The sequence below is a fragment of the Myotis nattereri genome (assembly GCF_964212035.1).
Source record: "Myotis nattereri genome assembly, chromosome: 9".
In the NCBI taxonomy this organism is placed as follows: Eukaryota; Metazoa; Chordata; class Mammalia; order Chiroptera; family Vespertilionidae; genus Myotis; species Myotis nattereri.
This window is the reverse complement of record NC_138084.1, coordinates 2,442,040-2,468,966: the sequence shown is the minus strand read 5'-3', so window position 1 is coordinate 2,468,966 and position 26,927 is coordinate 2,442,040. Positions and strand designations below refer to the sequence as shown.

The window sequence follows — 26,927 nt, the reverse complement described above, 5'->3', positions numbered from 1 at the left end:
GGCCAGGTGAAGCCGTCCCGTGATGCCCCGCGCCCCGGCCGCTCTGGGCTGCAACGTGTCTGCGGGGCGGAGGCAGCGGCCGTGGAGCTCGCCGCGCGGGTCGGGCCCCCTGTGTCTCCGCCGGCGTCCGTCTCTCTCTCGTCGCGCTCGCGTCTCGACAGGCCGCCCCAGCCCTCGACATGTCGTACAATTACGTGGTCACGGCGCAGAAGCCCACCGCCGTGAACGGCTGCGTGACCGGTGAGGCCGCCAGGGCCGGAGACCCCGGCGAGGGCGGGATCCGGGGGCCCCCGCGGCCTAGGGACGCCCGCGACCCTTGGGGCGGCCGGGCGGGACCCGGCCCGAGGGATGGGGGGCGCCGGCGGCCGAGGAACCTCCTAGCCCCCGACTCCAAAGAAGCTGTGTCCGCATGCGCCTTTTGGGGGGCTCCAGGGTTGCTTTCGGGGGTCCCCTTTCGTCCTGGGAGGTCATCTGACCTCGAGGACCGGGGCGGGCCCAGCAGGACAGAGAGCGAAGTGTGAGTCGGTCGTGCGGTGCGGCTGGGGCCCCGAGATGGGCCTCGTGTGGTCGGGGGAAGGGGCCGTGGCGGTGGCGGTGGCGGTGGCGATGGGGGTAGAACTGGCCTTGGGGAGAGCCTGGGGCGGGGGGGGGGCGGGGAGGGGTGTGGGGAGCGCTCGCCCGCGCCCCCGCCCCGAGCTGGACGGGATGAGTCCTCCTGGCCCGGGGCTGTTGTTGACTCGCTGCTGGCAGGGCGGGGAGCGGGCCCGACCCGGGCTGGGTCTGCCTCGTTGATTGAGAACACGGGTGTCCAGGACCCGGGATAATCAGTCCTCTTGAACCCGGTTTTCAGCAAAATGAGGACCTCAGACTTCCAGCAAATGCTCCTTAGGATTCCAAAACAAACAGCTGTCAGAGAGCTGGCAGCGTCAGAGTGTGGGTGAGGGTGCTGGCTGGTCCACGGCCGGGCGGGCAGGGGGTGCGGACACACGGTGTTTGGGTGCAGAGTTCCCAGAATGCCTCTGACCCGGTCTGCTTGTCGGGGAAAGATTTGTGGACGTTTACGTAAGGACCTAAGGGAAACGGACAGTCTCGGCCCAGCAGCCCTCGGTTAGAGGGTAGGCGGCCCTTGCAAAAGGAAAAGGGAAGTGGGGGGCGCAGAGCCCTGGGAGGGGGTTCACAGTCATTGTCACACTGCTCTGAGCCCTGTCCAGGTTTCCTGGTCTGATTTTCTTAGTCTGATCAGAGAAGCAGCTTTCGTGACGGCCTGAGTGAGACTCTCTGAGGTGCGGGGTTTGGTGAGATGGGAGTGAGTGGCTGGAGGGAGCTGGGGAGATCTATGAATTAAGTGGGAATTCCGAAGCTGTGGCTCTAGCAGTGAGAGGATCTGTCTGTTCCTTCAGGACACTTCACGTCAGCGGAAGACTTGAACCTGCTGATTGCCAAGAACACGCGATTGGAGATCTATGTGGTCACCGCGGAGGGGCTCCGGCCCGTTAAGGAGGTGGGCATGTACGGGAAGATCGCCGTCATGGAGCTCTTCAGGCCCAAGGTACGTGCTCTGGGCTGGGCCCAGCAACGAAGAGGGTCTTAGGTTGTGTTACGTCGGTGCTTGGGATGGGTGGAGAAAGGCTTAGGAGAGCGCCGACTCCTTTGGAATGGCAGGCGTTAATTTATATTCTTGAACAAGCTTCCTAGAACTGGGAGAAATTGACAAGGGAAAAAATGAGCAAGTGGACCTCTGTGAGAAGGAAATGGCAGCAGTTGGAAATGTCGGTCGCCACACTGTGGGTCGCCATGGTGACTCCGGGCATCGGCTCCGGAGCAGGGCAGCCCTGGCTTCAGTCCTTATTAATTCTAACTTTGGGTGTCACTTTACCTTCCAGAGTCTTATTTTCTGTTTGCACAATGGGGATAAAAGTATCCAATCCCCTGGTTTAGTGTGAAGATTAAATGATTTAATAACACGGGGCCTGGCCCATAGCAAGCATTCATTGTTATGTTAATAGTTATCGCATTGTTATTATAATTCAAGTGTTTTTACTTAATGAGGCACCCTATTACTTGATTGTACCTTAATGAACCTAACAAGAAATCAGTGGGTTCAGAACCTTAATTACAGCCTCTTTGATGAAAACACTCACAATGTGCAGGTCTGTGCTAATAAGACTGCAGACCCATTTTAGCTTCATTGTTACTCACGTGTTTTCCTTCTTTCTCCAAACACTTGGAGCAGATTAGAGAAGTCATTGCATTCATCTTCAGAATTGAAAGGGATGATTTCGATTAGCTCGATATGGAAATAGATGAAGACACTGAATGTAGAGCAGAGAGGTGTGGATTCAGGACAATGAGGATTGGGTGTTTACCAGCTCCAGTTCTGGGCTTTCGCACACCCTTCAAGTGTGTGCACTTAGGTTTGTTATATACTCACTGTAGATTTTCTCTTCAGGGAGAAAAAAGTGCATAAGTAAGTTAGCATGCTTAAAGAATGATGCTTACAGGCTGGCCAGGAATGTCTGTTTTAAAAAGAACCTCTTTTGATAGCATAATTTTGGTTTCCAGGGGGAGAGCAAGGACCTGCTGTTTATCCTGACAGCTAAGTACAACGCCTGCATCCTGGAGTACAAGCAGAGCGGTGAGGGCATCGACATCATCACACGAGCCCATGGCAACGTCCAGGTGAGGGGCTGCCTCTGGCTGAGGAGAGTTTGGGGTGGGGAGGCAGGATTTGATGGAGAAGATGGAAGTGCTGGGGCAGCTCTCTCCATGACCGGAGAAACAAGGAGAAAGCACGCAGGGTTTGGGCTTTTAAAAAGGGCTTGTCTAGTTTACTCAGGGTCCAGGGGACAGGGTAAATGAAAGAATCCACTGAGTTCCGTGTTTTACAGAAAGACGGGCACTGGCACTGGCTTTCCTGCCTGTCACGCAGATGCCCCCAGTTCGACCGCCTCTCCTAACCCGTCCTGGGGGAGCGGTGCCGGGCCCTCTGGCTGTGGTGTGGCGGCTCTTCCCTGACCCAGTGTTACTTCCCAGGACCGAATCGGCCGGCCCTCGGAGACCGGCATCATCGGCATCATTGACCCTGAGTGCCGGATGATTGGCCTGCGGCTCTACGACGGCCTTTTCAAGGTTATCCCACTGGACCGGGACAACAAGGAGCTCAAGGCCTTTAACATCCGCCTGGAGGAACTGCATGTCATCGACGTCAAGTTCCTCTATGGCTGCCAAGCACCTACCATCTGTTTTGTCTACCAGGTGCTGGATCGGGCGGAGAGGGGAGAAGCTGTGTGGTGGGCCTAGTAGGAGGTCATTTTCGCTACGTGAACTGCCTGGCTTTCGTAGGAGGGTCAGCAGGAGTACTTACTGTATTTGCTCTGAAATGCTCGGGACGATGTGGGTCAGGCTGGGTTTGCGACTTGAGTGCAGTGGTACTGACTGTGGAGGAAGCGAGCTCTCTGAGGCTTGCAGCAGGTTTTAATCCTTGGAGATTTTGTAGGGTGACCCAGTTTCTACTTGATCTTGGCCTCTTACTGGCGTGCTAGGGGGTTATTAAAACAGAAAGGGCCCTGCCGGTTGCCTCGTTACAGTGTCGTCCCAATGTGCCAAGGCTGCGGGTTTGTTCCCGGCCAGAGCACAGACAGGATCAACCAGCGAACGTGTTAATAAGTGGAGCAGCACGGCCATGCGCTTCCTTCTTCCTTCCTCTCTCAAAAAAAACCAATTGAAAGAACTCAAGAGAAACGGTCTGAGAGTTGCCTTCCCAAGCAGAGAGGAAACGTCTTGGGGATGCTTCATGTATGTCTTCTAAGAAGAGGTTGCCATTTTATTCCGCACTCACTTTCTGGGGACTCGCTGGCTCTTGACTTCTATTTCAGTCTGTGCTTAAAACTTCAGCAGAGCTGCTGGTGGGCAGCTGTTCTCTGGGCAGATCTGTTGCGGGGGCAGGTGGCAGAGCACTGGATTAACATGCCCGTCTCGGTAAAATCTCAGCCTTTTCGCAGAGGGCCACACGCAGGAGGTCATCTTACTCGCATGGCAGAGTAAGTGCTGGAAGGAAGCGCCCAAGTCCGGGTGTTGTGTGGTCGTGAGAGCACGGATGGCTGTGTGAATTGTTGGACGTGCGCGGACGTGCACTATTTGTAGGCTTCTTGGTGCCACTGGGAGAGTTCTGGTTCTGAGGCTGGTTGGAATAAGGGTCATTGGAATAAGGTTGAAGCCATTTCGGAAATTTTGTCTGCTCTTTTTTACAGTGCGTTAACTGTCAGAGCTGAAATAAAAACCTAGAATTTCTCTCCCTTCTTCAGTTTTGTAACTGCCAGGCCCTTAAAACGGTGATGTTGGTTAGTCTGCCTCTGCATGTTCCCGCCGCGGGCGCCAGTGTGAACGAGCTGTCCTGTGTGTGTGTCTCCAGAGGCCCAAAGCCAGACCCAGGCTAAACTTTCTGTGAAGTTGGGTCTTACTTTAATCACTGAGGGAAAATGTTTCCATCAACTAAAAATGACTTTACCTCCTGTTTTTGTGTCAAAAGTTCCACTTGACAACATATACTTCCTAGCGGCTGATGCAAGAAATCCGTGCAAGGGGCTGAGCCCTTGCAGCCCTGGCTTCGTGCAAGAGCAGGCCTTCCTTCCCCCGGCTGCCGGCACCGCTTCCCTCTGGCACCCGGGTCCCAGGCTGCCCTCCTCTGGCCGCCGGGCACCCGGGACCCTGACTGGCTTCCCTCTGGCCTGGGCTTCGTCAGGAAGGACGTCCGGAAGATGTCCGGTCTAATTAGCATATTACCCTTTTATTATAGATAGGAAAGTGTTTCAGGAACTGTCACAGTGGTTAAGGTGTGGTCCCTGCCCTGAAAAACATTGAATTCCTTTCATAACTTGTAAACCCTGGTCTGGCCTTTGTTGAGGCCATCCTTCCCCCAAACCCAGCTCATATCTCGCAAAGATGCCCGATCACTCCAGGACAAAGTGAGTCATGATTCAGAAAAAGGAGGGAGCTGGTGTTGACAGGGGCAGGCCTGGAGGTTTTGACTAACTTGAGAGGAGCAATGTGCTCTCTCTCCCTACCATCCCTGCATCAGAATGCTTTTAAGAATTTAGCATGAAAATTTTTAAAATTTATATGTATTTAGCTTCTCAATAGGTTTATTTTTCCTCTTGAGCTATTTTGTAATTTCCTTGAGGCTAAGGAATGAATGTAGAACACACACATATACACATACATATACATACACACACACCCCTGTGTATTTACTTTGTATCTTATAATGGTTAGTACAGTGTGACAACTTTATTTTTTTATTGTTGTTAATCCTCATCTGAGGATATTTTTTCCATTGATTTTTAGAGGGAGTGGCAGGGAGGTGGGCAGGAACTTGCAGCCCAGGTAAGTGTCCTTGACCGGGAACTGAGTGCCCCTGTGACCCCTCGGTGCGCAGGATGGCGCTCTGACCGCGGAGCACGCTGGCTCGGGCTCATGTTTTCTCATTTGTAAACGTTTATTGGTGGTTGCTGTCGGTATTGTAGGCCTCAGTGGCAGGCTGCCCAACCCAGGCTGGGAAGGCTGTCGTGGGAAGTCAGATGCTGGGTGGCGCTCACCTGTCCCTCCAGAGCCGGCTCCTTTCCTCAGGCTAATGATTCCACTCCCCCCCCAGGACCCTCAGGGGCGGCACGTGAAAACCTACGAGGTGTCTCTGCGGGAGAAGGAGTTCAATAAGGGCCCTTGGAAACAGGAGAACGTAGAGGCGGAAGCTTCCATGGTGATTGCAGGTTGGTCGGGTTTCAGGGTCTGGGCCGTTTCCCATCGATCCTTCCTCACCTGCCCGCCTGTCCCGCAGCGCTCGGAGGGGGAAGCGTGTGCGTCCCGCAGCGCTCGGAGGGGGAAGCGTGTGCGTCCCGCAGCGCTCGGAGCGGGAAGCATGTCGTCCCGCAGCGCTCGGAGCGGGAAGCATGTCGTCCTGCAGCGCTCGGGGCTGGAAGCGTGTCGTCCCGCAGCGCTCGGGGCGGGAAGCCTGTGCGCCCCCCAGCGCTCGGGGCGGGAAGCGTGTGCGTCCCGCAGCGCTCGGAGCAGGAAGCATGTCGTCCCGCAGCGCTCGGGGCGGGAAGCATGTGCGCCCCCCAGCGCTCGGGGCGGGAAGCGTGTGCGTCCCCCAGCGCTCGGGGCGGGAAGCGTGTGCGTCCCGCAGCGCTCGGAGCAGGAAGCATGTCGTCCCGCAGCGCTCGGGGCGGGAAGCATGTGCGCCCCCCAGCGCTCGGGGCGGGAAGCGTGTGCGTCCTCCAGCATGTGCCGCCTCTGACGGCGCGCTCCTTTGCCTTCTCCATTTCCGTCTTTGGGATTGTCTTGTTTTTCACTTCCCCCCAACATAGAATTTTCTTTTATTTACTATAAAACACTGACATTGATTTGTAGAGTGGCAGATGGTAGTCTCGTTATTTTATTTTGAGCATAACATTTAAAAACGGACAGGGACCAGTAGAGCTTATCTAACCTGACTCCTTCGCTTCAGAGGAGGAAGGGGGCCCGAGGGGCTTGCCCACGCCCGTGCCTCCTGACAAAGCCTGGGCTGCATCCCAGACCTGCACCACCTGGTCTGGCCCTCGCCCCGCACGAAGCCGTGTGTCTCCGCTGCTAGAGAAACTACACTCCTCCGTCAGATTGGCTCCTAAATGCTGGCTCTGGTCATGGGGAAAGCTCAGCTCAGGAACACGGAGGAAAGGGAAAGCTCTTAGTTAGGATCTTTAAAGTAACGGTCGTCTCCGTTTGCCTCGTGTAACTGAGTGAGTGCCCTGCTGTGTCAGGCTGGCGGGTCCCCCGTGCAGAGCCCTCTAACGCGCCCCTCTCCTGCAGTCCCGGAGCCCTTTGGCGGGGCCATCATCATCGGGCAGGAGTCCATCACCTACCACAACGGGGACAAGTACCTGGCGATCGCTCCTCCCATCATCAAGGTGAGCGGCTTTCCTTTTCCCCTCCTGTCCCCCTCCTCTCCCCCCGTTCTTACCCTGCTCCCCTCTTTCTCCCCACTTGTCAGAAGGAGGGTCAAGGTGTCTGCCGTCTGTGCACTGAGTGTAAGATAGTGTGTTGGTCATTGGGGTACAGAGAGGTTTGCCTGTTTGTGCTTAAAAAGAGCTTGCTCACTACGAGGGAGAAATGATAAAATAGGGTTACCCTTCCCGTTGATTGGCTGGGGTAACTTTAGGAAGGGAAAAATTTTGCAAATTTAAGTATTTGCAGGGTTCACGTCATGTAAAGTACTATAGTGATAAATGGTACAGACTTTTTTAATCCTCAACTTTTTTTTTAATTTTTTTTTTTAGAGCGAGAGAAAGCGGGAGAGAGGGAGAGAGAGAAAAACTTTGATATGAGAGAGACACATCGATTGATTGCCTCCCGCACATCCCGACCAGGAATTGAACCTGCGGCCTTCTGGTGTGCGGACCGATGCTCTCACCACTGAGTCACACCCGCCAGGGCATATTACATAGACGTTTAAAAATTAGTCATAAAAATTCCAAACCTTAAAACTTCAGGTCATAAAAATGAAGCCTTGAGAATAAATAACAATCTATAGTAACATTAGTGCTAGGAGGTGATTTGTGGTAGTGAGGGTAAAGGAACAAAATCTCTGGTAGCATTTATAGTCCCGTGAGTAATTACAGCTGTTTGCTAGTCTTTCTAGTCCCAGTTCCCCGGAGAATAACACGTGACTAAACCTTTCGGGTGTATGGGACTCCTCAGAAAATTGTCCTCAGAATGAACCGCCTCTGACTTCACCAGCACACGTGATGCTGGCCGAGGGGCTGGGTGCTCACGCAGGGGCTGGGGTGGGAAGGGGAGTGGTTTGCGCTCTGGTTGTGGAAGATGCTTCATCGCTAACGACTGTCCTCCCTCTCGGCAGCAAAGCACAATTGTGTGTCACAACCGCGTGGACCCCAATGGCTCCCGTTACCTGTTGGGGGACATGGAGGGCCGGCTCTTCATGCTGCTTTTGGAGAAGGAGGAGCAGATGGATGGCACGGTCACCCTCAAGGATCTCCGCGTGGAGCTCCTGGGAGAGGTGGGGCTTGCTCCTCCTCTGCTGCATTCTCCTGGGGGCCCACTGACCCCACGAGTGTGGCCCCCACTGTGACTGGGGGTCCCATTACCCAGCAACACATGGTCAGTCCTGCTGTGGAAGTTTGTGTTTGAATGCGTTAGATGGTGGAGAAACTCACAGGCAGCCAGGCGCTACCTCAAGCGTAAAAAGAAAGGATACTAAAAGCAGCGAAAAGAATGAACAGTTAACCTAATATGCTTACATATTAGTAACGTAATGTACTTACATTCTGGGAGGAGGCTCCCAGGGCATGTTAAGGACTAGGCAGTGAATTTTAGAGGTTTCCGCTAGTTTTGAGGTGATTAAAGCTGTCATTTGGAGCAGGTGCCTTCGAGATGAAGTGTAGATTCCTTAGACTGTAGGGAAGTGATTAATGGAAAGTCAGAGACGTCAGAGATCAGGGCCATCAGTGTGGTGTGGTCTGAGGTTTGAAGGGGAGGGTGGCTGTGGGCACCATGGCTGCAGGTGTGCTCTCAGCACAGCCTTGAGCGGGAGGACGGGTCCGGGTCGCACAGGAGTCCTGATGCCTCCCTGGGTTGGCTTTGCCTAGACCTCCATTGCTGAGTGCTTGACGTACCTGGACAACGGCGTCGTGTTTGTCGGGTCGCGCCTTGGTGACTCCCAGCTTGTGAAGGTGAGGAGACGTTTTCTTCTCTCTCGCTTCTTTCCCGCGGCCTCACTGCTGCTTCGTCAGGATTCTGTGTTCAGTGCCTCGGGATTCCCTCCGTTCACCCGTCTGGGCCTGTACGGTTCAGCTTCCTACTGGATCGGTTGCACGCCCTACCTTGATGAGCTCTGGTCCTCACAGTTCGTGCAGCCTGTGTGCGGGGCCGGGTGCTGGGTGCCGTGGGTGATGATGAGCAAGACCCAGCTCCGTGTGCAGAAGGTCGTGGTCTAACGGGCTGCCTCCCCTTTAGAATGTGAACATTTTGGACCTTCTCTGCAGAAAAATGCGTGCAAACATTTTCCCTAATTTCCAAGCTGCTTCATTAGAAATCCCTGCCTGGCTAGGGCCGCCTGTAGGAGACGTTCCTTCGTCAGCAGTCCCCTTCGCAGCCTCGTCCGGCCACAGGGAGGGTGTTCGGGTGAAGACCCTTTCTTCCGGTCCGCTAGGCGTGCTGCAGGACTGGCTTTGTTCTTCCTTCTTAGCTCAATGTGGACAGCAATGAGCAAGGCTCCTATGTGGTCGCCATGGAAACCTTCACCAACCTGGGGCCCATTGTGGACATGTGCGTGGTGGACCTGGAGCGGCAGGGGCAGGGCCAGGTAAGGTCCTGGATGGGCAGTTGGTGTGCCCACTCAGACTGCCCTCCTGGGCTCGCCTATGGGAGCGAGCCCTGAAGATAACGTGTAAGAGCCTCACCATTTACCCAGGGCCTATCTTGGTCTGCCAGACACTTGCTATACATCATACCCGCACGAGCACCGGAGAGATAGGGGTTCTTGGCCCTTTCAGAAGGGCTGAGAGAGATTAAGAAACTCGTCCAAGGTCCCACAGCTAGTAAACGGCAGGTGTGTCTGATTCCAGGTCCTGGGATCTTCCCAGTAAACTGGGCCCTGGGGTGGGGTGGGGTGGGAAGGGAGGGAGCTTGCTGGTAAGTAGCAGGAGCCTTTGCTGTTTGGACTAGGATGTCCTGTCTGTCAGGATGTTGGGGAGACTGGAGGTGAACCTCTGCTAAGTCTGCAGCCTCACACCCAGCTCCACAGTCAGGTCCTTGGGTCCAGGTGCAGCTGATGCACTTGCTGGGCCTCAGCATGCAGGCCGGGCGCAGGGTGGCGGGGGTGTGTGTGTGCTTAGAAACCTTGTCTCTCTCTGCAGCTGGTCACTTGCTCGGGGGCTTTCAAGGAAGGCTCCTTGCGGATCATCCGGAATGGGATTGGAATCCACGAGCACGCCAGCATCGACTTACCCGGCATCAAAGGTAGCCTTTTGGTGGATGTGGGGTGCAGATCTTACTTGAATGACCTTGGCCTTTGTCCTTGTTACGTGTTGGGAAGGCACTTAGGTGAGAGCTAGAGGAAAGCAGATCAAATAAAGAGGAAAGAATAAAGAAGGTCACGGGTGCAGTGGCCTGGTAGACGCTGAAACATACCTAAAAGCTTAAAAAAGAACGTTATTGCCCTGACCGGTTTGGCTCAGTGGATGGAGCGTCGGTCTGCGGACCGAGGGGTCCCGGGTTCCATTCTGGTCAAGGGCGTGTACCTTGGTTGCGGGCACATCCCCGGGGGGGGGGGGGGGGGGTGCAGGAGGCAGCTGATTGATGTTTCTCTCTCATCAATGTTTCTGACTCTCTATCCCTCTCCCTTCCTCTCTGTAAAAGATCAATAAAATATATTTATTAAGAAGAAAAAAAAGAACGCTATTGACCAACATTGGATAGTGAAGTGGAAGAATGGGGAGGAAAAGACTACAGGGTAATTTCATGTTGTGTGTAGGGAGCTGACAGCCGCCAGGGGAAGTGGGGACTGAGGAGATCATAGAAAGGGAGAGTAACTTCTAGGACAAAAGGCAGATCTTCACTTCCAGGAGAATTGATATAATAAAAAAGATCAAAGAAAGGCTACACAATGAAAGGCTTGCAATATATAAGCAGTAAACATAACTTAAAGGGATACGACAGAGCTGACACCATACATAGGTACCAGTATGTATATATCAGGTACCTGTTACCCTATTTGTAAATGTACGTGGACTAAACTCACCTATTACAAGAAAGAGATGATTGGATTGAATCAGAAGGCAAAACCAGTTTAAAGTTGTATATATGAGCTACAACTAAAGTAAAGTAATTCAGAATATAAAGAAACAGGATGGGAACAGAAAAGAAATAGAGGTTTATGAATTAGAGAGGAAGAGGTCATATAACTGCAAAACCCAAGAGAATCAACTGAAAAATTGTAGGCAATAAGGATTCATTAGGGCGGCTGGTTATAAAATTAACGTACTGAAATCAATAACTTCCGTTTAAAAACACAATTAATCTTTGCTGATTTGGCTCAGTGCGTAGAGCATCGGCCTGCAGACTGCAGGGTCCCAGGTTCGATTCCAGTCGAGGGCGCATGCCTGGGTTGGAGGCTTGAGCCCCATTAGTGGGTGTGCAGGAGGCAGCCGATCAATGATTCTCACATCACTGATGTTTCTATCTTATCTCTCTCCCTTCCTCTCTGTAATCAACAACAACTATATGTGTATGCATATGTATATGTGTGTGTATATGTATATGTATATATACACACATGTGTATGTGTATATATATGTGTATACACACACACACATACGTAATAAAAGGTTGTTACTGTTTAAAAAAAGTAAGAACACAATTAGAAGGTAAAATAGAGGGAAAGAGGCAATTTGCAATAGCAGCAAAAAAGGTAAAATACCAACGAATAAGTTTAACAAAAAATGTGCAAAATCTATACATAAAACTTTAAAGTACTCTTGAAGGCTAGTTTGTTCCAATGAAAAAGATACAGCCAGGTCTTACAAATCGTTAGAAAGCTGTTCTCTCTCCAGCTTTTTATACGTAATGTACCAATAACATCAGTAGGTTTTTCCTTGATGACAAGTCAAAGTCCAAATAGAGCAAGAAACTGGGAAAGCCAGGAAAACTTAAGATCAGTGATGCAGGACTAGCCTTATCAGGTGTTAAAACATATTATTAAGCCCTGGCTGGTGTGGTGCAATGGTTGGAGCACCAGCCTGCATACCGAAGGGTCTTGGGTTCGATTCCGGGTCAAGTGCATGTACTTTGGTTGCAGGTTCTATCCCTGGCCCAGTCAATCAATACATCTCTCTCATGTCAATGTTTCTCTCTCCTCTCTGTCCCTCTTACTTCCCCCGTTCCTGTCTCCCTCCCTCACTCTAAAAAAACAGTGGAAAAATATCCTCAGGTGAGGATTAACCAAAAAAAAAAGTAAAAACTAAACAAAACATACTATTAAACTTAAGAAACTAAAAGTGTGGTTTAGTGCAAAATAGGTAGGGTCCCATGAGCAGACTCAAGTCCAGAAGTAACAGTACGTGAGGGAATTAGTGTATGATAGTGGCGGTATCTCAGTTCACTGAGACGAAGGTGACCCTTTTTAATAAGTGATACTGGGGTAACAGTCACTGGGAAAAGATAAGGTGGAACCCATACTGCACAGTGTACACCTTGCCGGAATCTAAATGGAGCAAAGACTTCATGTAAAAACATGAAGCCACACAAAAGCTAAACGCGGGAGTTGGTGAATTCCTCCCTAATTTTGGAGTGGGAAGGTCTTTTAAACTATGACTCAAAGTACAGGAGTTAAAAAGAAAGATTGATAAATTCAATAAGAAAAATAAAACACTACTACATGATGAAGACAAAACACTGTAAAGTTAGAAGAAATGGCAAACTGGTTAAAAACATGTTATTTTCTAGCCAAAGACCCAATCCCCCTAATTTATAAAAAAAAACACTTCTAGAAAGAGCACCAGATTTCCTGTCCTCAATTTGGCAAAAGACATGAATGGACAGGCCTCACTTTGTATTAAAAGAGATGCAAATCAAAACAAAATAGGGATATCATTCTTCGCCAGATGACCAAAACCCCAAAGTTTGGCCACACCTTCTGTTGGTGAGGCTGTGAGGAGCCGTGTGCTCATTAGCAGTGCTCCCCAGCAGCAGCCGCAGTGAGTGCGTCTCCTGCAGCCCCCGTGCTGGGCGTCTGCCCACAGGCCTTCATCTGTAGCAAAAACGGCGTCAGGTTATTCTCCGTGGCATGTGTGTCAGCAAAGTCCACTGAAAAAGTGTCCAGCAGTGGGCTTCCTAGTGACCTGGCACAGCCTCATCCTTCAGTACCGTGCACATGGCAAAAGAGGAACTGACCCGCTCTGCTCTGATAAGGGCTCGGCATATAACGAGAAAGCAGGATCACAACAGCGTGTAATAGGCCGTTTTATTTGTATTTGCTTGTAAGACAGTGTTTACCTGTTTCCTTAAGTTATCAAATAAAGTTGAATCATTAACCAATGTTACCTCAATAAATTTAATTACATAAATTGGAAGGACAAACTAGAAACTATTCTTTTTAAAAATATGTATTTTTATTGATTTCAGAGAGGAAGGGAGAAGGAGAGAGAAACGTCAGTGATGAGAATCACTGACCAGCTGCTTCCTGTTCTCACCACACTGGGGACTCAGCCCACACCCCGGGCATGTGCCCCGACTGGGAATTGAACCGTGACCTGGTTCATAGGTCACCATTCAACCACTGAGCTACACTGGTCAGGCTCGAAGCTATTCTTGATGACTTATTTGAAGGATGGGTTGGAGGGAGGGTTAAAGGAGTGAGACTTCTGTTACATTTTTTAAAAATAAATTCGATTTTGAATCATGCAAATGTATTATCTGAAATCAAGTTAGAAACTGTAATGTGGCAGGCTCAACGCTGTTTTGGAGTGTCTGACTTCTTCAGAGTTAATACCAGGGGAGAACACAGTGTGTGTTTCAACTCCCGACTGATCTCAGATTCTCCTCTCTCCCCATGGGGACAGCTGCCCCTTCCTCACAGTGTCGGTCTGTGATGTGCATCTTAACCCTTGACCTTTGTTCCAGGCCTGTGGCCCCTGCGGTCTGATCCTACCCGGGAGACTGATGACACTTTGGTCCTCTCTTTTGTGGGCCAGACAAGGTAAGATGAGCCTGCGCTGGCTCCAGGCGCTCCTGAGAAGGCGCGGGGGGAGCTGATCCGGCTCACTGAGGCTCCTTCCCCTGCAGGGTCCTCATGCTGAACGGAGAGGAGGTGGAGGAGACAGAGCTGACGGGGTTTGTGGATGAGCAGCAGACCTTCTTCTGCGGCAATGTGGCTCATCAGCAGCTTATTCAGGTAATGACAGAAGTGGCGGGCCCTATGTCCTTGAATTTGACCTCAAGTGCAGTACAGAGCAGTCCATTCTTGTGGCTCTAAAAATGTTAAAGGACTAGAAAAAAATTAAATTACTTGATAACCCAATACTCAGAGATAACAATTTAACAACTCTTCACTTTGGAGTTGTTGCTTTTAACTTTGTTTCCTCTGCAAATGTGTGTATATTGTTTACTCACATTATCTTTTATAGACTGGGATTTTAATATGTATATTTTGAGGGCTACTGTCTTAATACTTATTATACCCTGTCTTCTGAGACACACATTTTCCTCATATTATGAATACACTAGAGGCCCAGTGCACGAAATTCATGCACAGGTATGGTTCCTAGGCCTGGCGGCAATCAGGGCCAATCTGTGAGGTGACTGGCAGGGTGATTGGGGAGCCCTGCTCGCACCTGCCTTGGCCTGGTGCTGCATGCTTGCCGGCCCTGCCCCTCGCTGCCACCGCCACTGGTCACCATCTGTGGGGTGACTGGTGGGGCAGTCGGGCCCCCCGCTTGCACCTGCCTTGGCCTGGTGCCACCCACTTGCTGGTCACCCTTCCAGTTGCCCCACAGACGGCAACTGTGGGGTGATCAGGGGCCTCGCTCACACTTGCCTTAGCCTGGTGCCGCCCATTCACCTCCACCATCCCACTGCGGTCCTGCCCTTGTCGGGGCCCATCAGAGCTGCCAGCGCTGCATAGTTGACACCCACCATGTTCCATGCTGCCCCCTGGTGGTCAGCGCTCGTCAGACTCCCACCCACGGGGACAATTTGCAGATTAGCCTTTTATTATATAGGGTGCTTATAGGGAAAATAGAGAAAAGCACAAAGAAGAAAAACAATTAGTTATAGTCCTACCATCCATACATGATTATTGGCTGCACTTTCCACGTATTAGTTACTAGAATCAGCTCTTCTAACTGTCCCTGCTGTGTGGGTCAGAGAGCCTGATTGCTGAGCCCCGCCCCCTCGCCCCCTGCAATCTTTTTATGTTTGAAGTGACCTGGATGCTCTTCGATTTCACCCCACCTCACCTTTTGAGCTGCCAGCCCTCGGAGACATCGCTTTTCTTCCTCTAGATCACTTCTGCCTCCGTGAGGCTGGTGTCCCAAGACCCCAAAGCTCTAGTCAGCGAGTGGAAGGAGCCGCAGGGCAAGAACATCAGCGTGGCCTCCTGCAACAGCAGCCAGGTGGTGGTCGCCGTGGGCCGGGCGCTCTACTACCTGCAGATCCACCCGCAGGAGCTCCGGCAGATCAGGTGCGCTCTCCGGCGGCCCTTCCCTCCCTGTTCTCCTTTCTTCCTGGCTGCTTCCCTCTGCCATCTGCCTCTTTGTTCAGCCACACAGAGATGGAACACGAAGTGGCCTGCTTGGACATCACCCCCTTAGGGGACAGCAATGGGCTGTCCCCTCTTTGTGCCATTGGCCTCTGGACAGACATCTCGGCCCGGATCCTGAAGCTGCCCTCTTTTGAGCTGCTGCACAAAGAGATGCTGGGTGGAGGTACGGACCTTCTAAGGCCCTGGGTCGGGACTGGGCAGATGTGGAACGATACCTGAACGCCCCCTTCCGCACAGAGATCATTCCCCGCTCCATCCTGATGACGACCTTCGAGAGCAGCCACTACCTCCTCTGTGCCTTGGGAGACGGGGCGCTGTTCTACTTCGGGCTCAACATCGAGACAGGTGAGAGCAGCGCTTTGCCAGTGAGGCTGGACTTGCCGCCTCGTAGCCTGAAGGTGCTGCTTGTGGACCTGCCCAGCCCAGCTGTCGCCCTGTCCCTTTCCTCCCTTCTCCGGTGGCGTCTCTGTAGGCCTGCTGAGCGACCGCAAGAAGGTGACCCTGGGCACCCAGCCCACGGTGCTGAGGACTTTCCGGTCTCTTTCTACCACCAACGTCTTCGCCTGCTCGGACCGCCCCACTGTCATCTACAGCAGCAACCACAAGTTGGTCTTCTCTAATGTCAACCTCAAGGAGGTGAACTACATGTGTCCCCTCAACTCCGATGGCTATCCTGACAGGTGAGCCTGTTTCTTCAGCAGGAGCCAGGATTGAGGATCATGGTTTTTCCTCAAACCCCTCCCCTGCTCCCTTCCCCAGCGTCGGTCCGGACAGAGCGGAATGGGAAGGGCAGAGCAGAGGCGCTCCAGTCTGGCTGCCCACAGAGATGCCTGGGAGCTTTTAAAGTACAGGTGTTTTTGATTCCTTCTCAGATTCTGATTCAGCACATCTGAGGTTGGACCCCAGAATCTTTATTCTCAGGAAACCTCAGGTGCTTCAGATGACTAACCTGCAGCTTCATTTTTTATTTTATTTTTTATTGTTTTAATCCGCAGCTTTAGAGAGCATGTGTAGTTCCCTCGAGCAGAGCTCACAAGCGTGGCCCCACCAGCACCCCAGCACTGCCTGGGAAAGCGTGGGAAATGCTAGGGTTTTTTGGGGGAGCAATCTGGTTTAGCAAGCCCTTCAGCAGAGTTGCTGTTGAAATCTCTGTTGTAGATTCTAGTGCTGTAAGCATTGAATTAAAAGCTTATAAACCTCAGCCTAGGGCAGTGATGGCGAATCTTTTGAGCTCGGTGTGTCAGCATTTTGAAAAACCCTAACTTAACTGGTGCCGTGTCACATATAGACATTTTTCGATATTTACAACCATAGTAAAACAAAGACTTATGTTTTTGATATTTATTTTATATATTTAAATGCCATCTAACAAAGAAAAATCAACCAAACAATGAGTTCGCGTGTCATCTCTGACACGCGTGTTCTAGGTTCGCCATCACTGGCCTAGGCCCGCCCAGACCGATTAGGGGGAACCTCCTAGGAGGACCAGGCATCCGGATTGTGACGTCGCCCCAGGCGCCCTGAGCCTGAGCCTCAGAGCTGAGAGCCGCTGCCCCGGAGGACGCGGGTGCGGCTCTGCCCGGCTTCCTCCCTGTGGAGTCCCTCCTGGCACCCTGTCCTCCTTGAGTCTCCTCACTAACCCAGACCCTCTCTTCAGCCTGGCGCTGGCCAACAACAGCACCCTCACCATCGGCACCATCGATGAGATCCAGAAGCTGCACATCCGCACGGTGCCGCTCTACGAGTCTCCCCGGTGAGGCGCGGCGGGCGGGCGGAGGGCAGCCCGGGAGTGGGTGGAGGCTCCGGCTCTGATGGCCCTGCTCTGCGCTTGCTCTGCAGGAAGATCTGCTACCAGGAGGTGTCCCAGTGTTTTGGGGTCCTCTCCAGCCGCATCGAGGTTCAGGACTCGAGTGGGGGCACAACTGCTCTGAGGCCGAGTGCCAGCACCCAGGTGAGGGCGGGGACCGACGGCCTCACTCCCTGCTCCACTGCCCGTGGGGAGCAGCCATGAGCAGCAGGTGGCACAGCTGGGTCCCAGTAAAACTTTACATGTAAAACAGGCAGGAGCTGGGCTGGGCCCCCTCCTGGAGGGGTGAGAATTTGGGGTACGGGTGGCTGTCAGTGGCTTTGCTGCTCGGTAGCTTTGCAGGATGAGTAATGCTTCTCTCATCGTTGGGTACTTTGTAGGGTGTGCGTAGTGGGGGACAGCGTAGCATGATAGCCGAGAGCACGGGGCTGGAGTCTGACGGAGCTAGCTTCGAGCTGCAGTGCTAGCTGCTGACCTCATGGTTTCTCACCTGTGCGTGCCGGCGATAGGACGTTCCCGAGCTGCACTTGGTGGGGAGGTTGGCTGACCGTCTCAGTCCAGGGGCTCTCTGCCTTTCCTGCTCCCAGACACCTATGATAGGGCTTCTTCCCGAATCCGATAGAAGGTCTCCGTTTCCTTTTGTTGGAAGTGTCCCCTGTCGTTCCCACTGGGGGAGGTGGAGTCTCGCTTTCTTAGGTGCCCTGGGTCCTCGGCTGTGCCTGATGGATGTGGAGTGGATCACTGTCCTGTGATCTTTCCTGGCCCTCAGCTTCCTGTGCTGTCAGGACCGCTGTCAATTCCAGAGGGAATTCAGATCCCTGTCCTCGTCCCCATGTCCTCCGAAGCCCCCGGCTCCTCAGGTTCCACTCGAGCTGCCAACCTCCAGAGCTCTCCCCGCTCAGACCCAGTCTGTTCCCTGGTCCCGCCGGCACGGCCTGACGCCCCCAGCACAGCCTGCTCCGGGTGATGAGTGCGCCTCTGTCCGCAGGCCCTGTCCAGCAGCGTCAGCTCCAGCAAGCTGTTCTCCAGCAGCACAGCCCCGCACGAGACCTCCTTTGGCGAAGAGGTGGAGGTGCACAACCTCCTCATCATCGACCAGCACACCTTCGAAGGTGCACACGAGCTCTGTCGTTTTGTACCTCCTTCTCCCTAAACTCGGCGGCCTGGGTCCTGGTGCATTTCGGGATTTGGTGGACGCTGTGCTCGGCCGTCCTCAGAGGAGAAGGCAGGAGGGGCGGGCCTCAGGCCAGTGCCGGCTGGCGAGGGAGTCTGTGGAGACAGGAGCAGCAGGGGCGCGGGCACTGGCACCACGGGGCTCTGCCCGGAGCCGCGCTGCGGGCCTCAGAAGTGCAGGGTTGCACGCGTGTGGGACCATTGCCGTCACCCTCTCCCCTCTCCTTCCAGTGCTCCATGCCCACCAGTTTCTGCAGAACGAATATGCCCTCAGCCTGGTCTCCTGCAAGTTGGGCAAAGACCCCAACACCTACTTCATTGTGGGCACCGCCATGGTGTACCCGGAAGAGGCGGAGCCCAAGCAGGGTCGGATTGTGGTGTTTCAGTATTCAGATGGTAAGTGGGGTCTGCAGCCCCGGAGGCTCGGAGGCTCTGAGAGGAAGCAGACTGTCCAGGTTTCGGAGCCTCAGCTAAGCGGCAGGAGAATGGTGCTCATCGTTGCGCCATGAGCCACTCTATCCCGTCCTCTCACGCTGTCGCCTGAATGCGTTCTGGAGCAGATGAGCGGCGGCACATACACTCGCATGTGCTGCTTCCTTTTCTGCTCCTGGAAAGGCAGGAGGGTAGAGGTGGGTGCGGGGGAGGAGCGTCTAGTGGCTCAAGTAAGAGATGAATCCTGGTTTCTCAGCCATGTAGGACTTCTTTCCCGCTTCAAGCGTTGTGTTCATTCCTGTATCTTCACGCGTTCTCCCCTACCCCCACCCCCCCATAAGGTCCTAAAGACTAGCTTTCAGCCCAGAAACCTTGGGACAGGTGGACGCAATGGAATTAGTCTCCCTCCTGAGAGAGCTGTGCACCAGGCGGGCAGCGCGGGACGCTGTCTGGAGTCACTGCACATGACCTTGAGGCTCATCCTTCCGTGGCGGTTCCCCTCAGTCTGCACTGGCTGTGTTCCTGCTGTCAGAGGCCTTAGAGCCAGAGGGGGCATCAGAGTTTCCTTTGGTTAGTTAGTGTGGGCTCAAGAGGAGGCTCAAGAGTATCTCTTCCTCCCCCAGGAAAACTGCAGACTGTGGCTGAGAAGGAAGTGAAAGGGGCCGTGTACTCCATGGTGGAATTTAACGGGAAGCTGTTGGCCAGCATCAATAGCACGGTGAGGCCCAGCCACTCGGGGCTGTCCTCTCCCGGCTGCACACATTGTCCACAGGCTGTCTCCCCGCTTTCCTGGGGGGGGGTGTGTGTGTGTGTGTCCAGTGCTAACGATAAAGCAGTGAGGGGGGGGGGGAGAGCTGGGGGTCTGGGAGGCGTGGTTATGTGAACCGCAGGAGCATCAGATCCGCAGTGCAGGGGGGTTTGAGCCGGGGAGTGGCCCTGCTCAGAGGGTCCTGTGCAGAGCCGCTGTCCTCCTGGTGGGGTGCGCCGCCTCCCGGTCGGGGGTGTGCTCACCAGCCGAGGGCTCTCTGACTCTGCAGGTCAGGGGTTTTTGTGGAGACTTCATCCTGTGGGCACGATGGGCATAACTCGGTCTCCAGCCCCTTCCTCCCCAGAGGAGGGTGGGACTGCAAGTTCCAAGCTTCTAGTCTTCCGAGTGACCACCCCATCCTGACACTACCCAGGAGTCCCCAGGAGTGGCCTTACTAGAACAAGACTCCTCACCCAGGAAATTCTGAGGGGCTTGGGGGCTCCGGGGAAGGTGCATCTGACACCCTATCGCTTAGGAATTGGGGCAGGGACTGAATCTGTGTCTTCTGTGCTGTGGCGGCACCAGAGGTTCGGTGTCTGCTGTCATCTGAGTGAGGATGTCAGTAGGAGCTGGATGAGGGCGGGGAGCCAGGCGAGAGGTGGGCTGGCGATGGCAGCGGGTCTGGATGGAATCAGTGAAACCAGGAGGGGCTGGTAAACGGCACGTGCTGCCCGCGTATCAGGGAACCTCGGGGTTGGAACTGGCCGTTGGCTTTGGGGTCGGGGGCGACGTTGGGTGAGAGTTGGGAGGAGGGGAACCTGAGGAAGAGGGTTCCGCAGGGGCGAGGAGTATTGGAAACCCCTCAAGGCGTCTGGTGGGAAAGGGGGAGAGAGCAAAGGGAAGGACGGGACCGCAGGACACTCCGCTCCAGCGAGGGAGCACTGCGCGCTTGTCTGCCGCGGGGACGCCGAGAGCGGCTGGCGGTGGCTCTGGGCAGCTGGGGAAAGGCGACCTGCGCACAGGGCACTCTCGAGTTATTTTTAACAGCAGGCTCTAAGGGGGATCAGACAAGGTCAGAGGTCAAGGTATTGGAAAGATATTTGTGTGGATGCTAGAGGACCAAGAACTACAGGGCTGTTGTATGCGAGAGAGCAAGGGGGTGGGGTGGAGGTGGGAGTGGTCTGGTGCCTGTAGGGGGAGGTGGTAGGAGTCTGGAAGGGCAGGCGAGGTGCTTGGAGGGACAATGGGAGGAAGGACAGCCAGTTGAGAGGGCCCAGGGCTCTAGGAAAAGGTCTACATTTCCGTTAGAGCAACAAGGGACTGGCCAGAGAGCAGGGCGCTCCGGCCTAGTGACAGCGGCTCCAGGGGGCGTGGGACTGCGCTGGGCCCCGGGGTGGGGTGAGGAGCTGGGAGCTGTTGTCAAGTCCGTTGCCGTCTCAAATGCCACAGGAGCCACGTGTGTAATTGTAAACTTCCTGGAAGCCACGCGAATAAAAGCAAAAAGCAGCAGGTGAAGTTAATTTTAGTAACGCATTTTATTAACTCAATGGATTCAAAGTATTACTTAACATGGGACGATATAAAGATTATTAGGTATTTTCCTTTTTTCATACTAAGGCTTCCGAGTCTGGTGTGTTTTACAATGACAGCCATCTCATCTGGGCCTCGCCGCATGCCAGCTGTTGTGTCGCCGTGTGTGGCTTGAGGCCACCGTATTGCACAGCGAGGTCTAGAACCCGGGCTGAGGGGGTCTTGGGTTTTTGGTGGTGTCTGGCCGTCTCCGTGGCAGGTAGAGAGGGAGGGGCGTGTCGCGCTCTTGCCCCTTCTGGACGCCACTGTGGCGGTGTGGAGCCCAGCAAGGCCTCCCCTGGCCCTGCTGATGGAGGGCGGCAGCCACTGTAGTTATGAATGACTCCTGGAGGCCAGCCCTGTGGAGCGCGGGTTCTTTGGCCACATCTCAAGAAACCATGGCTCGTACATCCTGTCCTTCCTGTGCACAGGCCGGAGGTGGGGCCACGGGACCTGGAACCGTCTGCCAGGCGGCTTCTCCCGGGAGCTGAGTGTGGCTCAGCCTGGGCTCTGCCAGGTGTCTGTTCGCCGATGAGAAAGCATCTCATTCTCTTGGAGATGTGGCTGTCACGGCAGCAGCATTGAGCGGAGGAGAAGGAAACCCCACTCAGGACCGCGGAGCCTTTGCTACGCGAGGCGGTTCACTTTGCCATTCATTTCCCTCTCGTTGGGCTCACGTCACCGGTTCCAGGAAGGTTTGGAACAGGCGGATTCTTGGGAGGCTACCTTGTTCTTTCTGATGGCGAAGTTGGAGATGGAGCTTCTTTCTAGAACATTCTGCAAGTCTGCCACACTCAGTCACAGGAACCGTCTTTTGTTGTCTTCATGTGCTGGCGTTACTGCTAACTCAGCGTTCGTCTTTCTGCTCCTTTTCTATGTAAAGGGAAGCATGGTGTCAGTTTGAGGGGCTCGCTGCTGTCGCCGCTCATAAGCATAGACGCTGGCGTGTTTGCGCGCCCTCCTCAGGCCGTTTCATGGCCACGCGCCCGCGCCGGGCTGAGGGAGGGCGAGGACAGGGCGGGACGGTCCTGTGAGCGGGCGGTGCCCCCCCAGGTGCGGCTGTACGAGTGGACGGCGGAGAAGGAGCTGCGCACGGAGTGCAACCACTACAACAACATCATGGCGCTCTACCTGAAGACCAAGGGCGACTTCATCCTGGTGGGCGACCTCATGCGCTCCGTGCTGCTGCTGGCCTACAAGCCCATGGAGGGCAACTTCGAGGAGGTACGGGTGCGGGCGTCGCTCAGCGGGGCCCTGCCCGGGGGTCTCTGGCGCGGGGCAGGCAGCCGGGGGACAGGAACGTTTCCCTGGAGGGCACGTCCTGCGGCCCCATCCCGAGCCGTGAGCATCTCCGCTTCTGGGCAGAGACGGGGAGAGCCTCCAGAGTGGCTGTTGCTAGGCCCGGGCAGGGCCTCCTCGGGCCAGATCTGGGTTTCTGGCTAAAAGACGGCAGGCCCAGCGCGGGCTCCACGCACGCTGCTGACTTCTCGCGTTTGCACCCGCTCGTGTTCAGATTGCTCGGGACTTTAACCCCAACTGGATGAGCGCCGTGGAAATCTTGGATGATGACAATTTCCTGGGGGCAGAGAACGCCTTTAACCTGTTTGTGTGTCAGAAGGACAGGTGGGTGACAGCCGTGGGGATGGGGGCTGGGCTGGCCTGTGGTGGGGAGGACACGGGGCCCCTCAGGCGCGGGCTCCTCCAGAGTCCAGGCTCTTCGTGAGAGGACAAGGCCACAGGCAGCCTCTCGGGCCCAGCCCTGTGCTGCGGGCTGTGGGGCCCCGGGAAGCGCAGGGGCTGCGGGTGGTGAGTTTGTCGTGCTGCCTTTCAGCGCTGCCACCACCGATGAGGAGCGGCAGCACCTCCAGGAGGTCGGGCTCTTCCACCTGGGCGAGTTCGTCAACGTCTTCTGCCACGGCTCCCTGGTCATGCAGAATCTCGGCGAGACATCCACGCCCACGCAGGGCTCCGTGCTCTTTGGCACGGTCAACGGCATGATTGGTAAGCGCACCTGCCGGGGCTCCCACCCAGCCTCGCAGGTCGCCGCGCAGAGGGAAGAGCATGGAGAGGGCATCGGCGGCGGAGGCCGCAGCGGGCGGGCTGCCCTCACTGCCCACGCGGCTCTGCAGCTCAGGGCGCCCTTTGCTCTGCAGGGCTGGTGACCTCCCTGTCCGAGAGCTGGTACAACCTCCTGCTGGACATGCAGAACCGGCTCAATAAAGTCATCAAAAGCGTGGGCAAGATTGAGCACTCTTTATATCCTTCCCGGGGAGCCTGCTGAGCACGCCCCGCCCAGGGAGAGCGGCCTGACCCAGCTGCTCTGGACACTGCTGTCCAAGAACCCAAACGGCTCCTGTGGGACCAGCCCTTTTAGCTCACAGGAAATCCAAGCACACAGGAGGGAGAATAGTATAAATAACCCAGCGTCACCTGGTTCACCTTGGAAACCTACATTTATGTCCCTGAAACGTGTCTGCCTCTGGCCCTGCTGGCATTGCATGTCAGTCATTTTCTATGACAACATAGAAACCTCCTTTCAGAGATTTTGTTGGGGGCAGTAGTGTCTGAGGACTCTTGCTGGAGAGGCTGCAGGCGCTGGGAAAAGTAAAGAAGGGGGGGTGAGGTGGGGGCTGGGGCCTCCTGCTGAGTCTGTGGCATTGGTCGTGCTGTGACGAGGCCGTGTGGCCTGGCTGTAGCGGGGGAGGGGCTGAGGTGTAGGCTGGGGCATGCCTTGTCTCCGGGAGCCTAGTGGGTTGCGCTGTGCAGACGCGGCTGGGCCTGGAGTGGGGTTCTCCAGGCGCGCACACCCAGCCCACCAGCCACAGCGCTGCGAGCACCCCCCTCCAGGCTCTGACTGAAGCCTGGGCTGTACTTTTAAAAACATGGTTTGAAGATCGCCCTGTTGAGAGCCGGTGGAGCAGGTGATGCTTTTACGGGTCTTTCATCCCAAGATGGTCCAGGAAGCAGTGAGGCTCCCAGGCGGGTCTGTTCCTCTTCGCGTCCCAATGGTCAGCTTGTGGCCTGAGCAGAGGGCGTGACTGGGGTCAGGGCATTTCCACGGAACGCACATTCCTTAACTCCCTCCACCTGGAGGTCCTTTCACACGGAGCGGAAGACGGAACCGGCCACCGGCTTCATCGACGGGGACTTGATTGAGAGTTTCCTGGACATCAGCCGGCCCAAGATGCAGGAGGTGGTGGCAAACCTTCAGGTGAGCTGCGCGGTGTCCCGCCCTGGCCGTCACACAGTCCGCTGCAGGGCATGCTGGGACTGCTGAACTCCGGCGCCTCCCTCCTCACTTCCCAGAGACCCGTGGCCCCCTGTATGTATTCATTCTCCTGCCCGTGGAGTGGAGTCGGAGGACAGGAGATGTAGCTGAGCTCGCCTCCTGGGTCCCCACCAGGCGCTTTAGCAACGAGGGCACCTCGGGGCACATTGGGATTCTGGCAGACCCAGCATGCCACCGGGAAGAGAGGTGCCCCCAGTGCTGCAGTTGGGGTATTGCTCCCTGGAGATGGTGCCTCCGGGGACCATCCTGGAAGTGCAGAATGTCCCCCAGGCGGCAGCTCCGAGCCAGGCTCGTGGTCAGTAGACCTGCTGGGCCGTAGCCCAAGGGAGAGGTGTGGGCCTCTGAGGGCTCCCTGCCAGGCATGCCCTTCCCCAGGGGGAGAGCCCCTCGCGGCCCGCACACCTTCCTCCTCCCTCCGCAGTATGACGACGGCAGCGGGATGAAGCGAGAGGCCACGGCGGACGACCTGGTCAAGGTGGTGGAGGAGCTGACGCGGATCCATTAGCCGAGGGCAGGGCTCCCGCTCGCAGACCCTCTGGGAAGGCTTTGCCCTCCGTCTCCCCTCCCCCGCCGCTGTCTTCTCGGCCACGGGAAGCCTTTCCCTAAGCCGCTGTCCCAGAAGCCACAGTCACCTGTGTGGCCTGTGAGCTGTTCTGACCTCAGCCCGGGGTTTCTTAGAGCGCCACCTGGGAGTGGCCGAAGGTGAAGACCTTCCTCCCTGGGTTTTTAACGTCACGCCTGCTTCCAGCCCCACGGCGGCCACCAGGCCTTGGTGGTAAGGCCGCCCTTCCAGGGAGGGTGCGGCTCCGTGGCCGAAGGGAAGCTGTCACGCTCATGCGCTGTCCTCTGCTATCTCTATTTAGGTTGGGGTGTGGGGGGCCGTGGGACAGGGAGGAGGGCGGGAGGGTTCATTGTCTTTGAAGTGAGGGCTTCCTTTTACTTCCGTCTGTTGCCTCTGAGAGCTTTGGTCTGGAGACCTGACCACCAGGCCCGGGGCTGCCTGCGTGTAGAATCGGAGATGGTGGTTGGTCCCCAAACCACGGCCTTCCTGTGTGTGGGGAGCTGACTGCCTTCTCCAGCGAGGAGGTGGGTGGGCGTGATTGGTGGTTAGTTTACCAAATAAAGTAGAGTCTAAGAGGAAAGATCCATGTGTTTTTGCTTCTCTTCCTGCTGCCCGCCAGTCCAGTATCCTGGTCACACTGCCCAGTTTCCCCACGGTCATTCCCCACCTGATGGCAGCCGCTGCAGTCACTTGCCGTTGCTGCCAGACAGGTCCTCTTCAGCTCTCATGTAGCAAGGCGACGTCGGCACCTCCTTAGCCACGTGAGCTCTAAGGTGATGGCGTCAGGTTTTTGATTCCCTGGTCTGGTTACCTGTGACGGATGACCATTTGCGTCCCAGCTGCCTGTTAGTCACCTGCTGGGCCTGGGGGATGCTCAGGCTGCCTTTCCTGACATCGTTTTACAGCCAGATGCAGGTCCCACGACCGGCCCCCTGACACTGCTCCGAGGCCACGGGCCAGTAGCTCCTCACGCACCTCTCAGCCTCCTGTGGGCACGTGCCCTTTGGGTTCTAGTTGCATGTCCTTTGGTTTAAAAATACAAGTGTAGGGCATACTTGGGGTTCACCTTTCTGTCCAGCAAACAGTCTGTCTTTAGCTCAGTGGGTCAGTGTCTGGGCCAGCGATCCAGTGGGAATAAAGGTGGCTCTGTCCCCACGTGGACTCGGTTGGTCCCAGGCGAACTGGCCGGCTCCTCTAAGACCATCCTTTGAGACAGTTTCAGGAAAGTTGTGGTTTTGAGAGGTTCTGGCGGGAAAGGAAAAGGCCTTGGAAGCACCTCTGCCTGGGGGTCTCGGAGCGAGTTCCTCTGCGGGGCGCTCCTGCTCCCCCGGCTCCCCGGGGGGTGGGTGTGAGCACACAAGGTCTTAAGGGAAAAAAATAATGAGCACCTCTCAAAACCACAGTTTGAACTTGAAACTCAGCACTGTGCCTTGAATCCTTCAAGGCCGGGTTTGCATTGCGAAGGCCTGCCCGTGCCAGGGACCTGCTCCGCCGAGGCAGGCACCAGCAGCCTCCAGGGGTGGAAAGGTCACCTTGGGTGGGCGGTGGACTCCAAGGTGCCCGGGCCAGGAAGGCACGATGCAGTGATGACCTCGGGCGCTTCTGACGGGTGGGCCTGCAGCCAAGAGGCCCAATACAGTGAGCAGAGGCTCCAGCCAGGCTGCGGCCTGGACGGTGGGAGCTGCAGAGCCCTGACGGTCTCCTACAGTCTTGGGCTTATTCACTCAGGATTGGATCCCATCATTTTTTCGAAACGACCACACTTTCCCCACTTTCCCATCCGCCTTCACACCACTCATCGCGGCGCCAGGGGTGAAGGTTGCCCGTGGAGCTCTGCTACGCCTCCCATGTAGGCGCTGATGCAAGGGCCGAGCTCCGACGGACCTTTGGGAGAATAATAGAAACACTGGCTCATCACATAACCGTTTGGAAGGGTCACAAGCCAGAGGCCTTTCTGCGCCAACAACACTGGATCCTCCACCTAAGATGCAGGTCCCTTTTGTTACTCAGAAGCCGTAAGCCACAGACTAGGGGAGG

General features: G+C 55.2%; 1 protein-coding gene across 1 annotated transcript; it reads left to right on the top strand.

The window, feature by feature from the left end:
* The first annotated feature begins 50 nt into the window (after positions 1-50).
* Positions 51-25,474, top strand: DDB1 (damage specific DNA binding protein 1). Its single transcript, XM_081098320.1, has 27 exons — positions 51-240; positions 1,401-1,549; positions 2,563-2,679; positions 3,034-3,255; positions 5,651-5,765; positions 6,844-6,941; positions 7,892-8,050; positions 8,640-8,723; positions 9,239-9,355; positions 9,909-10,011; positions 13,672-13,747; positions 13,834-13,942; positions 15,051-15,229; positions 15,310-15,473; positions 15,548-15,655; positions 15,783-15,990; positions 16,968-17,063; positions 17,150-17,261; positions 18,106-18,229; positions 18,522-18,686; positions 19,346-19,440; positions 22,093-22,263; positions 22,553-22,662; positions 22,871-23,040; positions 23,193-23,295; positions 24,127-24,250; positions 24,750-25,474. Exons 1-27 carry the CDS (start codon positions 180-182, stop codon positions 24,831-24,833), a joined length of 3,423 nt encoding a protein of 1,140 aa, XP_080954446.1. The 5' UTR covers positions 51-179; the 3' UTR covers positions 24,834-25,474.
* The last annotated feature ends 1,453 nt before the right edge of the window (positions 25,475-26,927 follow it).

What these genes read in the sequence shown, in the direction of transcription:
- DDB1 (XM_081098320.1), top strand. Translation starts at nt 180, where the DNA reads ATGTCGTACAATTACGTGGTCACGGCGCAGAAGCCCACCGCCGTGAAC. An exon ending in GAGCCCATGGCAACGTCCAG is followed by an intron (nt 2,680 to 3,033) that starts GTGAGGGGCTGC and finishes GTTACTTCCCAG; the next exon opens with GACCGAATCGGCCGGCCCTC. An exon ending in TCGCTCCTCCCATCATCAAG is followed by an intron (nt 6,942 to 7,891) that starts GTGAGCGGCTTT and finishes CCCTCTCGGCAG; the next exon opens with CAAAGCACAATTGTGTGTCA.